At 29.8% G+C, this 17,276-nt stretch overlaps 2 protein-coding genes across 2 annotated transcripts in view; one reads left to right on the top strand and one right to left on the bottom strand.

Moving 5' to 3' along the window:
• LOC129975061 (stearoyl-CoA desaturase-like) overlaps window positions 1–17,276 on the top strand; it is a 98,730-nt gene that overhangs the window by 46,465 nt on the left and 34,989 nt on the right. The window lies entirely within an intron of this gene.
• LOC129975063 (retinaldehyde-binding protein 1-like) lies at window positions 76–17,140 on the bottom strand. Its single transcript, XM_056087944.1, has 6 exons — window positions 17,052–17,140; window positions 6,975–7,117; window positions 4,660–4,905; window positions 3,278–3,471; window positions 2,432–2,542; window positions 76–606 (listed from the first exon to the last, which is right to left on the bottom strand). Exons 2-6 carry the CDS (start codon window positions 7,111–7,113, stop codon window positions 439–441), a joined length of 858 nt encoding a protein of 285 aa, XP_055943919.1. The 5' UTR covers window positions 7,114–7,117; window positions 17,052–17,140; the 3' UTR covers window positions 76–438.

Consider the following 17,276-nt stretch of genomic DNA (forward strand, 5'->3'; position numbering starts at 1 on the left):
CCATCTAGTATTGGTTTTTGTATATAGGTGTTTTTTTATTTGCTCTAAGGAGCAAAAAATCGCAATTTTCATTAATGATATCAAACATGTAGCATCTTTTTTGCTCTTTACCTTTTGTTTAATAAATAGACTTTACAAATAATTCACATTTGTTTTGCTTCTGACTCTTTCTTTTCCTCAACTTGCATTATCCTTAATTTATGGACATGAGTGAATTTGAAGCTTTCTTTTGGAATATGATTGAATCAATAAAACTTATATATTTGGGATATAAATAAATTTATTTTCTGTAATAAAAATGTAACATTTCGAATGGCATTCTAACAGTTTTAAACAGCATTGTATATAAATATTACAAGCATTAAAATTGGTTAAATTCGAAATATTAATATATGTACATTTATTTACAAATACGGAATACATATAACTTAATGAATTCTAGAAATAATTCGGTTCTCCGCCGACAGGGGCATTTCCGTATTCTTTATTCAGTTTCCGGACCAAATCTTCTTGATAATAATCAGTCAGTTCTCCACCATACTGCACTGGAAGTATAGAGGGAGGAAAATAATTCAACAGGTCTTCTGGATTTGAGTGGAAAAATACCTAAAAGGATCAAAATCACTTTACATTCTTGAGATAATATTTCTATCGCTATTATCCTGTTACTATTATACACATAAAAATAGAGATAAAAATTACATACATATGCAATAACTTTTATTATTATAATTATAAAAGATCAATTTTTAAATAATTATTAATTTAGGTTTAATATTTGGTATTTAAGAGAATAAAAAAAAATACTATTCTGAAATAATTGCATAGATCAATTTGAATTATTTTATCATAACTTTCTACATAAAAAAAATTGCATGTATTATAACCGATTCAGTAAAATACTTATTTAAATTACAATATTAAAATCATTTATGCATTTCGCATGAATTTTAGATGCCCAATTGCTTTATGCACTTGTAAAAATAGTATTATAATAAAATATTTCAATTCTTTTTTAAGTTGCTTATTTGCTTTTTATAATTTTGCTAATTTAAGCTGCTTATATAATCTTATTTGTATTATTTTAGAGAAAACGGCAACTGGAAGCGATTATATAATAGCAGCAAATGACACTTTACAGATTTCGAATTCCGAATCAAACATTATAAAAGAAGATTTTCAAAATGCGTAAAAACTTTTGCCATGTGAAATTGAATCTACTAAAATTTTATGAACAACCATAATTTTCTATAATAATTAATTTTATGAATATTAAATATTAAACTTCTTTTCGATTTGATAAATACAGCAACATTTAACTTTCTTTTGGAATTGACTCTAAATTACATTACCGTATCCATTTATAGATTTATATTCTTCTTTCAATTTGGTTGTTAACAGCAGAGGTATGACCAACAATAAGAATCTCATAACATAAATCAGGGGTGGGCATTAATTCGATAGCGATCGACCGGTGGACCGCCAAGACATTTTTGGGTGACCACATTTATTAAAACATAAAACGCCCCTACTAAAAAAACCATTTTTATGGAACACCGATGCCAGCTAGACTGGAGAATCGGGAATTTCAAACGCTTGCATTGAAGTTTTGATGCAGATTTTCAGTTAAAAAGCGACTGGTGTAAATAAAAATTAAAAGATTTAAATCACAATTGATTGGAAAATTCTCATATTTTATTAAACTCAATACTATATCGAAGATTGCAACAGTTGCATCTTTTCATGTAAGTCATATGTTATCAAAACAAGAAAACTTTCGCAGCTAGAGAAACGATAAAAAAGTGTTTCTGGAAGCCAGTTATTCGTTATTTGTTTTATTCAAGAACAAAAATGAAATTATTTCTGCAATTAAAGACGCACAACTATCGCGTAGATATGCCGTAGAAATATTCAAGATTGGTGGATAGCTTGCAGACTAAGTCTTCTATTAACTATAACTACAACAACTAACTTCAGATGAAAATGATTTGTTTATTTAAATTTATCTTTAAGATTTTTATTGTTTGATATTAAATGCATCATTTGATATTATTACATTTGGGGCTATCATTATTATGTTTGCACTTACGTAGGTAAGTACATATTTCGTATTTACTATTAAGTTGTAATAAACATTGAAGACTTCTTTTTAGCTCCCCACACCTAAGCCACTAGCTGGACTGCAACACCTTGAAAGAATTAGAAGTGTCCAATGCCCTGAAAAAGTCTGGCCACCCCTGACATAAATGATACTAAGTATTCTGACAAAAGAATCGTGGTTTCTATTTCAATTGAAAATAATTGCTATTATTAAAAATAATTGAAAACTAATGATGCAACTAAAAATTATTGTTTTTAAAATACAAAACTAGAGATAGTATTGTTTTAAAAGACAATTAAGAGTATAACTATCATCATAACTGAAACTCACCCTGCTTCTCATCTTTTTGGATATGAAGTTTCGAACAATTGACCATAAAGTTTTCAATAGAATGGATTCATTGACGAAGTGAATTTCCTTATATCGTCCAGGAATGCAATCCTATAAATTTAAATAGAATTCAATAATGTAAAAATGGATATTGATTACTTATAATTGGCTATGGAGGCTAGAATCGGTAATTTGTCTATGAATTATTAGTTTTCAATATAATATTATAAATGTCACCATATTATATTGAAAAGTAAATTGTTTATTTCTAAAATGTTTTCAGCTCTTTTTTCTGAAAGCATCATCATGAAGCTTCGACCTGCATGAATTTTTGATGCAGGTGAGTTTTTGCTATTAAGGATTAGTATTAAGAAGAAAAAGGGATGTCACAAAAATTATGGAATGGGTTGAAAAAGCATTTCGATTCCGTCTAGTGTAATTCATCAATAAAATTAAGGTTACTCATTTCATATATCTTAAGACTGTTTGTTTTGGAGGAAAAAGTCACCAAAACGTGATTCTGAAAACTCACCAGAGCCAACACTAATTTTAAACTTCTACTGGCACAAATCTCCCGACTGAATGGGGTATGGCACAAGCGAGAAATTATTTTATGGGGTAATTAGAGTATTGCTGGAACATTTACTTGGGGAAAGGAAATTCTAACTTGTCACTGGGGCAACAGTTAGTAAAGGTAAAAAAAAAAAAAAAATATGGTACCGCAGTTGCCACCCGTAAGCAAACGGTTAGTTTTTTGGCTTCCATCCTTAATAATTTCTTCAAAATACAGACATGGCAGATGATAGTTTCTTCGGAAGACACATTACTACAGAACTATTAACTTACTATTGCGGCATGATACTGAAAATAGAGATTCTGCGGCGTGCAATGTTTCAGATGCTTCATCGATGTTCCTTTGAAGTCGTGGATGATTTTAAATCCGTTGATCTGAGTCATCGGATCTCGAAGAGTTTGGATGAAAAGCTGAAGTGCCAGCCGCTTAAAATTATCAATAGAAAGTTCATCAGGATCCCATTTACCTAGAATTTAACACATACTCTTTGATGAGAGTGCAATTATTTATGAAATAGAAATAATGTTATGTATATCGTATAAGACGGTATAATAAAAAATATGAAATTGAAATCTGCTTACTTCTGGAAATTGGTTTATTTACTTTAGATATATTAACATCGCGTTTTAAAGCAACACTAGGGCTATTTTGGGACAGACCTCGTAATTTTGAACTGCGGGCAAATGACGAGGAAGACACTTGAATTGGCACCCCTTTCTCCAAACTGATAGTTGAACGCCTGACTGGAAGATGCTTTAAAATGATTACCTTTATACTATATTTAAACAAATTGTATCTCACACACCACACCACTCCATCAACTAACGAAATATCTCGTGTTTTAAACTCTGAACTATACTACCAGCAAATATTAATTTCGTGACAAAAATAATACTTTTATTATTCTTTTCTAAGGATTTATATAAAAAAAATTTCTCTTTCAGGCCAGTTTTGCTTTTATTTTGCACTTTTGAATTTAACCATTTTTTCCGAAAGCTTCCGAAAAATATTGTGAAAATGCTTTTATCGACATGATATTACTTGCAACTTCGCAAAGAACAACTTTTTATTTTAATTCCTCCTTTGCAATAAATTATTTTAAGAATTTTAAATTTTAAATGCAGTTGAATTTTTCCCACATATTTTGCACTATTAAATCCTAGATATCGAAAAACAAATAAATTCGATTTCATTTCCGTTCTACATATGGCATTTTTCTGCTGTCCGTCTTTTTTTAATTACTCATTGCATTTCTTTTCTCCATTTTCTTCTTTCATTTACATTTCTCTTGACATCGGAATTAATCAGTATATCAGTGACATTATATTTACAGATACAATGGTATTTCATTTGTAAAAAAAGAATTCCAGGACAATATAATGTTCTGAAAGCAGCATAATATGTAAAATACCAGTTCAAATTATTTTTTATATCCAATATCCCCATATACATCACAATAACAGTGAAATAAAATAATTTGCAATATTTATATACTAATATATTATAAATATATTTTTTATTCTTTCCTTTATAGGAAATTTCCTGTTAAATTCGACTTTACTTCCATAAATTTATGAAAAAGTATCCCAATTTGAAAATATGTAAATAAAATCCGGTATATAAATATAAAGATGACATGTTTATATTCACTTACCTAATTCACAGAGAACCATTGTGCATCCATCTGGGCTTCTGTACGGAAGTATAGTTCCGAACATTGTGGATGGTATGGTAAAAAAATATTCATCAGGGACGCTTTCGAACAGTGTTTTGTATTTCTCTCTCAAGCGGATGTAATTCTGAATCTGAATGAAAGCCTTGTTGGCGTTATACTTACTGTGTCTTAAGAACAGCGTCAGATAGTCGTCATCAAAGTTGATATCACATGTTAGTTTGTGAGCTGGATACATAAGAGTAAATTATTTAATTTCTATCTGAAATATTGAATTTTGTTCATATGTTCACAAAAAAAAAAAATTATAAAAGTCCTTTTTTATGATTAAAAAAGATAATAAATTAAAGTTATATAGATAGCTCTTAATCGGTACAACCACAACTTTAACAAAACTAAAAGCTTTAAACGATAACCAGCTTAAGTAATCGTAAGCATTTTGAAGAGGAAGCAGGAGCATATTGTTCGCTTTTCAAGTCATTTGAAACTAAATTCTGTCATTCCTTTCCTTCGCAAAGGAGATTATCTTTTACTGCGATAATTAAAGCATTTGTATATCGCTTGCATGGAAATCTTACACGACACGAATTTGACGCAACCTGGATAGTCACTAACGGCCCTATATATTAGCCACCACAGGAATGCGAATCTTTAAGGATTTGATGATATGACATTTATATCAGTCTGTACCCACAGGAAGGCAGTCTGCCATTAAAATCATCTGCATCCTTCATGAAGAATAGGTTCAGCTTTCTGAAAATGCCTGGATACAGCCCAGAACTCTTTTGTATTAGAGGGTCCGGAAAGTAACGTCGTTTCTATGCATGTCGATATTCGTTAGTCATTTATCAGCTCACTGTGTACTTACTTCAAATCAGTACCAAAGACATTTTAAGATTAGAGCGGCTTGTTTGTTCGTAAATAATTCAATCTTTTTTTTCAATTTATGTTGAAATGGCCAGCGAAATACAAGAAGCGGTACATATTCGGTATTGTATGTTTTTTGAATTTCACAAGGGTAGTAACGCAATGGTTACCACCAAAAACATTTGTTATATTTATTCAAATATATTAACGTCCATAAATGCCAAAGTTGGTTTTTTAAATCCAAATCCGGTAATTTCAATCTTTCCAAGTCGTACCGATCAATAAGTCCAACAACTTTAGACAATGACATGTTAAAGACAGGTGGAAGAAAATCCGTGACAGACAATCGAGGAGTTGTCAAATACTCCTAACTAACCTTAGTCGACCATTCAAGAACATTTGCAGCAAATCAGTAAAGTAAGAAGAGCAGGTGTTTGGGCCCCGCAAAATCGGTTTGAAGAAAACAAAGTTAACTGATCCACCATATACAACTTATTGCTTCAGCGGAAAAATACAAAAACGTTTTTTTTTTTTTTTTTTTTTTTTAACGCTTATTCATTGGAGATGAAAAATAGGTCCTCTATGATAATTCAAAACACAAATGGCAGTAGCTCTCTTCCCAAAAAATGCATTTATTTGGTATGGTTTTAACTACGATTACGGTTTTTCTACGGTCTAGATTTACATAGAAATGTGAGCTTGACCTAATTTTCCAAACCACAGAGAGTGGTGTATCATAAATATTTAGAATAAATCTATTCTACCTCATATCGTGTGCAAGTTATGGCGGATACAGTAAATATGCTGCCAATCTGGAACAATTACGTTCAAATAATAATTTTAAACTGTTTTGAGAGATCTACATGCAAAAAAAAAATATTTTGAAATTTCAAGTAACATCCTATAATATGATATCATTTTCATTAGAAAATCTGGATATAAGGTTGAGCTACAAGCACTAAAACCTGAGTAAAAATCCAAAATCAAATTATGGGAAATCTTTAATATTGAATGAAATTTATCACATTTCCAATAAACTTGTCTTTTCCACAGTTTTCGAATGAGTCTACAATAAATCATATCAGTGCTTAAATTTTTTTAAAAAAATTAATCTCCAATACATCATTGAAATCCTAAAAGGACAAGAAACAGGGCAAGATTGCTTGCTTTGTATCATGATCCACATGAATTCTTCTGTGAACCTCTTTCGTTTAGCTGATTAGGTAAAACTCATCCTGTATAGTAATTTAATTAAAATTAAACAATCAAAATAAGCTCTAGAATTATTTTGTCAAGGTCGTCATGTAAGCATTCGTTTACAAGACAACATTTGAAAAGAAATTTGTACGAAAGTGTCTCAGAAAAGAACTTACTTGAGTAAGTAACACAAAATATAAAGAAAGATTAACATAACTGTTGCGATTGATTACTTGATAGCAGCTTTTTGAGAATATCTCTTCCTTCAATTTTTCTGTCTGGGGTTTCGTTTAATTCCTTAATAGCCTTCTGGAGAACGAATTCAGGAAAGAACTTCATCTGGAATGGCAATACTTCTCTTTCGTCCGGCATGATGCTGTTGAAATAGAATGACGCTTTCAAAAGAGAACTGAATAAAAAAAAAAAATGGTGTGATAGATATTTAATATTATTCATCCCTGCCAAATTTGTATGCATGAATATCGACCTTTTATTAACTACCATAAGATTCCTCTCTATTAGCGCAAAATAGAAACAATATTATTTTGTTTGCTCACCAGATTCTAGAATACAGATGGGGACGTGGCGGCTTGATGATAAGGTCTCGGCTTCGGAAAGGAGGGTTTTAGGTTCGAGACCCGATTCCGCCGAAGAACCGCTGCGTAAGTGAGCCTGGAGCAGGCCAAATCGGTCGGAGCCAAACGCTCTTCCGCCGGTGTGGTGTGGAAACTTGGGGAGGAGGTGCCATCCCAAGCGCCCAAAATAGCCCTAGTATTGCTTTGAAACGGGAGGTTAATATAACTAAAAACCTAGTATACAAAATATTAAACATGTGGCGAAAGCTTATAAGCCAATTAATAGCTATGCTACCCGGGCAATTGCTTTTGTATTGTGGTCATGTTACTGAGCTGCGAACCACAAGGTTCTATCCATCGCCCATACCAATCAGCCACATTAGTGAGCTCGGACGATGAACCTTCAACCTTCGTATAGCTGTTGTGGCGCCATCTACCCACAGCAAATCAAAGTCGTCAGACTCATTTGACGCAGCAACAGCAACCACTCACTCACACACGCTCTTCATAACGCTTGGCGCTACTCAAATGGGTACAGGCGCATTAGAATTAACAGCTAATACATCACCACTCAACAACCATATCGTTCGACTCACTGGAGGGAGAGTCTGTGTTGAAAGCTTATAAGCTAGTTAAGTTAACAGCTACGCTACCCGGGCAATTGCTTTTGTATTGTGGTCATGTTACTGGGCTGCGAACCACAACGTCCCAGGTTCTCTCCTCGCTCATATCAATACGCCACAAACACATCGTGGAAATATTATACAGCTTCTTGTGCTAACAGGTAAAATTACAGTTCACTACAGATGTAAACACTGGAAAAGAGATGTTTTTTACATATTTCATGTGCTCTAATTTATAAGGATTGTCAAAAATGTTGAAGGCATTTAAATTTTTTGATGTAATTTATTTAACAATGATGTCTTGACTGACATAAATATGAAGTAAAATTATTCTATTGGCGATTAAAGAATTTCAAAAATGAGTTCACATTATAAAATTGTTTTATATTCTTTAGCCTCACTGAAGGCACGCCGAAACATGTGCAAATCCGATCACTCTCCAGTGGCGCCAAAATTCATAATGGAGCTAAAACGGGACAATAAGAAAAAATGTTTAATGGATATGGGATATCGAAATAGAATTGCAGAGGATTTCTCAGTCGTACTGGGGATTCCCCTTTCTCGGGTTAAATTAAATATATTTCCAGAATATTTTTGGTACGTGGATAATTTTCCAAATTAAGGATGACCATTCTGAGAATTATTCAACAATTTTCCATTTTAAAAACAGAATTAGTATTTTCTACTAATGAATATCCATAAGATTTGATGAATCTTTTACACTCGTAAATGGAAATTCATTTTAAATTATTTATACCTTTTCATAGTTACTTGTAATATGGATGCTAATCGATAAATGAATAAGTTTTGGGGTCACGAAAATATCTAAAAGAAATATTCTGCTACATTCGATCGATTTCAACAAAATACAGTTGGAAAAGATATAAATTCTACTGAAAAATATGCGCTTTGCTAATTGCAGTTAAATGAGAAAAAAAAAATTCTGGTCCCCAAAGCAGAATTTTGAAAAGCAAAAAGCAATCTTCGGGAGTTTTATGGCCCATGTACTATTCGCGTCCCTAAACTTGATTCTTATTGATAAACATAATTTTAACTTGAAGCAGTTTCTGTTTTTCTACAGCAAATGTGCAACATCTTTAAATCCTCATTTCATAATTGAACTGTCTTAAGGAAATACGTATCCAGTTTAAAGGTCACTTTTTGAAATCAAATGATGTGAAAAAACAATATTGTTACGGTTAATTCAACAGATTTCAAATACTCAAATTGGAACACAATTTTCACTTGGCGGAAATTTCTTCTAGAAAAAATTCGTGACTTAATAAAGTTTAATAAAAAATAAAATTATATAAAATTCTTGACATGTTGCCATTTAACATTCAGTTTATTTGTCAGTTCATGACATAAAAAAATTAAAATCTGCTATCACAAATTTCAAGTTATTATGTGAGAACATTATTATTTTTTAAGTCATTGTTTGTCTTAATTAATTTAAGTCATTGAGCTGATTAAAGTGGTTTGAAACAATTACGTAACTTTCAGATTGTACATACGTCGATAGTTAGAAACACGATTATTGTTTTTTCATCTCAAAATCGGCCGAGCGGATAAAGGAAATATAAATATTAATTCTGAAACAGAGTTCCTAATTTTGTGTTAAAATAAAGTAATCTATTTTTAAAAAATCTCTTTTGATATGTTATTTTATTTTCAATAAAACCATTAAAAATCTTAATCCGTAACTTTAGACATGAATTTCCTCACGTGGCCAGAGACATGGAGTCAAAATGACTCCATTGTTATTTTTCATTTTTGTCGTTTGCAAACAGCATTTGAATTGATTTTGGAAAACACAATACATTATGGAAATCACGTAATTATCAAAAGTGCTAAAAATATTAATATTAAAAATGTTAGATGTTGAAATATTAAATGTTGGAATGATGTTATAAGAAAGCCCTAAACTATCTTCTAATGAACGTTTAGATACTACAGAATTACACTAATGTTAATAATTGTCAGAGTTTAACAAACAAAAATAAAGAATACAATATTTTAAAATATTATTTTAAGACTATTTCGTTATTCTTTTTGCATTATTTAAAGTAAAAACAATTTCAGAGACAGGGCATCAATGACTCCATAAATAACAACAAACACTTTGAAAAAGAGTAACTCGGTTATACGCACGTGTTCATACTTAGGCGTTTGCCAACAGACTGCTGAAAAAAAAATCTTGAAGGTAACAGAGGAGATGATTGTTTTCAAGGACAAAACACCACGTGATAATCAGAGCTAGTGACAGGGAGTCATTTTGACTCTCGTATCCGTTAAATATATCTGAAGTTGAAAGTTTTAATCATGATGTCATTAAATCATATTTGCAGACGAAACAAATCTTATTTTTAAATAACAGTTTGTTTATGATTTAAAAGAAGAAATATCGAATTCAGAAAATAAATTGCTTGTGGGAGGGTGGCATCAATTTGTTGCTTGACTTGTTGGTTAAATTACCTTCAACTCCGAATGAAGTATTACCTTCAGTTAAATAATTGGTAATAAATAAAATGTTTATATTTTTTGTTAAAATAGAACTTGTTTAATTCACACAATTAAAAGAAAAATTAAACCATAAATCAATGAATAGCTGTTAATTTCTTCTAAATTAGTAACTAATCGCCGGTCTATGTTTTTGAATATCCTACAAGCAGCGCATATGTTGAAAAGGATAGTTAAATAACGATTCAATTTTGAATAAAGACTTCTATTTTAAAAACTATTAAATTGAAGCAAAAATAACTTTTGTTTTCTCTAATTTGAAAATTAAAGCTCTGTTAATACTGTTAAGGATATATACTTTAAAAATTCTTTTCTTGTAAATAATTTTAAAATGTAATTATAAAATGACGATATAATTTTCATTTTAAATATCTTAAACTAAAAGCACTATATATATCTTTCACGAACAAAAAAAGTACATCTTTATCAGAAAAAAAGTTATTTAAAATTATAGAAAACGATTGCAAAGACTGTTGGGGCGGACTTCAATCAAGTTTACTCGAAATCGACACAATAGCAAAAGTTACAGCTGAATGCAGACTTTGCGGCAGATAAGGAAAGTGGCATTGATATTGATTAATCATAACTGGAACATATCATTGTCTGAAACTGTTCTAAAGTCTACAACCGATTTATAAAAGATGTATGCTTCAAGGTCACTTATATTTCGCTTATATTATTTACATTTTTATTATATTCATTTGTATTTTTACCCAAATACCTTCTTATTCAACTTTTTTGTTGATAGAAATTTCTTTTACTTCTTTCTTTTATATTTCAAAATTTAATTCAATATAATAAAACACGAATGGAAATTAGTTTTATATCAATCAGAATTTTAAATTTTTATAAAATATTTTAACAATTATGTTTGGATTTGTATACACAATCTATATTTTGCAATTAAACTGGTTGGTATTGTATCAACCTAATATTTTGTACCAGATAAGTAAAATAATCAGACACACAAAAATTGATTCAGACAAAAACTATAATGTCCTCGATATCAATTCTCGGACTCGATTGATGACGTAGGTTAATCTTCTGGATCTAGTTCGCTTTCAATCAGTTGATATTGTGTCAGTATGATATAAAAAACAAGTCGATACACTACAAACTATCCTAAATCACTTCTTCCTCGCCGACACTCTTAGCATATGTCATAACTTCTTGCCATTTCTTTGGCATATTACTTCATGCCAATAAAATTAATTTTTATTAAAAAATTTACATATTTTAATTTCTATTACATTTTTACTAAAAACAAATAGTTGATTCAAACAAAAAAAAATTATTTTTAGTAAAATAAATTCAACACAAATAAAACTTAAACTTTGAATATAAATAGAATTTTCAAAATATAATGGATTAAAGAATGCACACAAGGAGAAAATACTATTGTTTATAAACCTATATATAAAAGTATGATATATACTTTAAAACAAAATGAAAATGGAACTGTTGTTATTAATATTTTAAGATTTATTAATTTTGCTACTTATTTAATAAAACTTTAAAAAATGAAGTGCAATATTAAAATTAAGAAATTAAAATCCTATGTAACGAACAATTTGGGCAAACAGTCATTAAAGAGAATAGCATTCAATAGATACTGTTTAATACGTGTTGACGATAAAAAGATCGATTGCTGGTTGTATAAGATACAAAAATATAAAATAAAATTATCATGTATCATCGTATATCAGTATCAACTTATATCTAATACAGCAAAATCGGATATCAACCCAAAACTAATTTATATTAAAAGGTAGATAATTAAAATGAGAACATTGTAGTTGTACTTTACACCATGCATTTTTGGCTGTTTAAGAACTTATTATGAAGTAAATTTTGTTTCAATTTATATAAAAGCAATTAATTAAAAAAAATTCTAATACAATTTTTATAGAAAAATTAGTAAGTCTTTTCATTTCTATTCGTTTGTTGTTCCTTTTGCATTCTCTCTCTCTCTCTCTTTTTAATTTCTCAGTTTCATCTTATTATTTCATACGATCATTTTAAACATATACTGAGTTAACAAACTATCTTCGACATTAAAATTACTTAATGATACCTTTTAGTTTTAGTTATATTAACGTGTCGTTTTAAAGCAACACTAGAGCTATTTTGGGATGGACCTCGTCACTTTGAATCGCGTACAAATGACGAGGAAGACACCTGAGTTAGCATCTCCTCTCCAAGCTTCCACACCACGCCAGCGGGAGGGCGTTTGGCCCTAGTGTTGTTTGCTGTAGGGTTGTTTTGAAACGGTACGTTAACATAACTAAACTAAACCCGTAAATTTAAAGTAGGAATAAACACACCGAAATTCAAATAAATGATGCATTCCTTTTTTAGCCTATAATTATTTAAAAAAATAATCAGCAGATATGGTGGAATATCTAATTTAAATTTGTAATGTTTTCTGACGTTGATAATTTATAGAAGCATGTGTTTTTTTTTTCTGAAATTATAAATATAATAAATATATAGAAAAATCTGGATAAATAACTTTCAAAGCTCTCTAATATCAGTTTCCCCATAGGACTAATTTTTCCCTGTGAGATATTTTTTTAAAAAAAAAATTGCCTAATATATACGTTTTATATAGAGCAAAACGTTATGAATCGAACTATATAAAAACAAATGGATGAAGTATATTTTAGCTTAAATAAAAGGATTTAGAAAATAGCGATAGAAATTTATCATTGTCGAAAAGAAAAGCTTTCAAAGCTAGTTAGGCTGTTTAACGATTACTTTCGAATACATTATTCGACCCGCTTAAACAGCATGAAATTAATTGATTCAATATACGTAAAATTATTGAGTGTACCAATCAAAGAGTAAGCATCATAATTTATATAAATAATAAAGATAAATGTGTATGTGTGTGTATGTGCGTGTGTGCATGCGTGTGCGCGTGCTTGTCAGTTTGTTGACACTCTACAAGCCAGATCATTTGACCGAAATCTATCAAAATTGAAACACATATATTTTGGAAGGTGGTAATGTCCATTATGGAACTATTTTTTTGAAATTTTAATTAGCTAAAAGTAAGAAAAGTTCTTGAATTTTTCCGCGATATTTTCTAAAAATATTAGAGTACAAAAAATGATTCTCACATTAACTTAATATTCAAAAATTGTCTTTTCGATTATAGCAATTTTTTGTCTTCTATATTTAATCATTTTTTTAATTATTATTTTAAGTACATTTTTCCAACAAGAATGGTAAAAATTCTGAGCGAATATTAAACCTATTACGAGCGATAATACAAAAACATTAAAATTCTGGAAACATTGTTATTAAAATTTTGATAAACATTGTTATTGAAATTTTGTATGTATTTTTTCATTTCCGTTTCACAATGCGAATTACTATCCTGTCTGCACACAAATTATTTTTGCCAAGCAGAAATTAAGAAATTAAGCAATACATTTAAAATACATACTGGGAAGAATCTAAAAATATATATATTTATATTTAAAATACTATTAATATGAGCATGAAGAAAATAATTATTTATATTACAATAGGGTAAAAATTACATTATATTATGAAAAGGTTAGAAATATCAAATGTATTAATTAATTATTAATTCTATTGGTGATGACAGAAAATAAGGGAAATTTATAGAAAAATGAAAAGAACAGCAGAAGTCTTTCAAAAAAATTATGCATATCTATCAAAATGTGAAGCTTAAAAAAGTTTTATTGAAGAAGCCCTTAAGACCATGTTACATAAAATATTTAATTAAAAATTTTACCGACTATTAATCGTGAGTAAATATCCTTGAATCCCCCAGTTTTACTCAGAGAGGATGTAAAACCATTAAAGGGGGCCCAGGCAAATAGACCACCCCAGCACGCCGAGTATCCCGCGCGTCAAACCAACCCAACGAACAGATTTTTTATGCCTCAAAGAAAAACTTTAAGTGGCGTTCCTACGATCTGTCCGCTTGTAGACGAAGCACGCTTTCTCCTCTTTCCCCTACCTTGCAGTTTTCTGGGGTTCTTTGATGCCTTCCAATTTACCGACAAATTGTCGGTAAACAATTGTCAGTACAAGCATTGCCCCTACATGCGCAGTATTTAATTACAAGCTCTTGGTTTACATTGATTCAAGCTATATGACTCGACCCACTTCAGTGGGGAGAATTGGTATACATTTGCCCTTTTGGAGTGAGTAAAACTGACAAAACGTATAAAGCAGAACTGACAACTAGCAGGACTGACAAAATAAAAATAAAAATTTGCATATAAAGATATGGGCCGCGGAAGCGACCATTAACTGTGGTGAGCGAACTAGTCGTGAAAGGCGACTAAAAAAGTAAAAGCGGATGTGAGAATTCTTTAGAAGTGTTAATAATTGGCAAAAACTCGCAATTGAATGTTTTGAGAATGAACCTAACATTAAAAACGATGTTACTCAGTATATAGAAAATTAAAATAAAAAAATTGGAAAACAATTATTAAAAATAAAGAAAAATATTTTGCGGAAATGAAATTGATATCATTAAAAAGGTAATTTTTCTTAAGATAATGTACAACAAAACCATTTTGTGAAATGATGGATTTGGTAGATGTGAGAATCAATTTTCATAGGCAAATCAGAGCAATTATCAGTTAAGTAGAATTTTGCGCTTGATTTATACTATCGATTCATTTATATTTTCTTTTCTCTGACTGAATTGATATTTTGGTAATCTAGCGATTACTTTCCTGAACGTTTAAATAATATTTTTCAGCTCTGTTAGTTCGCATCAAATGAAATGCAGCTTAAAAATATTCAAAGGAGCAATCTGAAATTTATAAGTTGGTTTGTTTACATTTCACTAATGCTGTTCAATAATCTATATCTATACTTATAATAAAGCTCAATGTGTGTGTGTGTGTGTGTGTGTGTGTGTGTGTGTGTGTGTGTGTGTGTGTGTGTGTGTGTGTGTGTGTGTGTGTTGGCGCTCTACTGGCCAGACCATTCAACCTACAGCTACCAAATTTGGCACGTGTATACCTTGGAGGCCGGGAATGTGCAACACGGGGTTATTTTTAATTAGAATTCTATTTATTTAAAAAAATAAGCGAAATTTTGGCGTGTTTCTGCTATAACTTCCGAAAATATAACCGCACGAAAAAGATTTTTACATCAAGTTAAAGATCAAAAATGTATCTTTTAAATGATACCAATGTTTTAACCTTAAAATTAAGTTTCTATTTTTAATTAATTTTTAAATAAATATTTTAACTATATTTTTCAACGATTTTTTTCGTACAAAATAAAAATAAAATTTAAGCTGCACGAGCACGTTTCGCATTCATGGGGAAAAATTAGCTTTTTTCAAAGTGTTGCCATCACATCAATTAAAGCTCCATTTAAAAATAAATTAAATCTTTTTGGAAATGAAATCTGCAAAAATATGATTTTCGTCACGTGTCTGTAGGAAATGAAACAAATATGAAATATTATTTTTTTCTAAAAAATAAATGGAAAATGATCTAAATGGAAAATGATAATATTTTATGTAACTTGATCCAATAAATATCCTAATATATAACGAATTTTTGATTTTACATAAAGATTCTGCTGTGGAAATCACGTTTAAAAAATGTTCTTGAAACACTAATATTTTAAATAAAGAATTAATTTCCAATCAACTAAATCAATCACTTAAATTGACTGATTTATGATAATTTGAATATTACTATTCAAAAATAATAATAATAATAATAAATTTAGATTTTCCATCGATCGTTTTCAAGAAAATATGCCAATCAACGCTCAGGTTTCTCAAAATTAATTGGCCTAAGATTATGAAAATGTTGAGTTTTTCTAAATTTTTAACATTCAAAACTTAATAAATCAGTCTCAGTTAATCGTTTAAAATAGAAACATTCATTCATTTATTTAAAATTTGGTGTGTCCAGAATATTTCTCAGAATATGATACCTTACTGCTCTTAAATTTAGACTTCATAATTTTTGAAATATATTTATAGGCCGGAACAAAATATTATTATTGATTTCATTTCAATCCTTTTGAAAGCAAAACTGAATTTTATGCTGAATCTGAGAAATTTTTGTTGAATTATTCTTTGTGATATTACACAAATTATGAAAGATATTTTGTAGTTCACATACAACTTAAATACCGAACGATTCTGTTTGCAGTACTCATATTCAATAATAATAATAATAAATAAATAACAACAAAAAATAAATAAAATAAAACGCTTGGTTTCATTAAAAAATATCTTAATATTAATTGCAATTTCATCATTTCCACTTTAAATTAAAGGTGAAGTTTTATCGGAAATGACAACAAATTAGCAAAATATATATAGTAAATTGAACGAAACGATCTAAACAACAGTATAAGTTTGGTATGACTATCAAAATTTGAAGATTAAAAATGTTTTGTTTGAGAATCTATTAAAAGACAAGTTACTTAAAATATTTAATTGAAAATTGTAGCGAGCGGTAATAATGGTGAACCGGCTGGTCGCCAAAGGCGGACAGAGAGCATAGTAAGACATAAGAGCGATTTCGGCGACAAATATTTAAGCGTTTTATATAAACAGATGAGGATACATTACCTTCTGTAGAGAGCTTGATACAGAATGAGCGATGTTCAAAAATACCGTATCTCGAAGAAAAGATTCAATAAGTACTACTTGGAACTATTGAATGATAATCAGGAAGTTTGCGATTATCTGAAGTAAACGGCTTTTTTTTTTTCCTTCGGAACGTCAATAGCGATAAGGAAAACAATCTTTTTGCATATTAAAGATAAACACTTGACGTCATTCAACTGTTCATTT

This window comes from Argiope bruennichi, chromosome 7 (assembly GCF_947563725.1).
Source record: "Argiope bruennichi chromosome 7, qqArgBrue1.1, whole genome shotgun sequence".
Lineage (NCBI taxonomy): Eukaryota > Metazoa > Arthropoda > Arachnida > Araneae > Araneidae > Argiope > Argiope bruennichi.

Bases quoted from the DNA above. Each gene is read 5' to 3' on its own strand.
- LOC129975063 (XM_056087944.1), bottom strand. From the start codon at position 7,113: ATGCCGGACGAAAGAGAAGTATTGCCATTCCAGATGAAGTTCTTTCCT. The intron at 3,472-4,659 runs GTAAGTGAATAT...GTTAAATTCTAG, and splicing joins AATGGTTCTCTGTGAATTAG to GTAAATGGGATCCTGATGAA. The intron at 607-2,431 runs GTGAGTTTCAGT...TGATCCTTTTAG, and splicing joins CCAAAAAGATGAGAAGCAGG to GTATTTTTCCACTCAAATCC.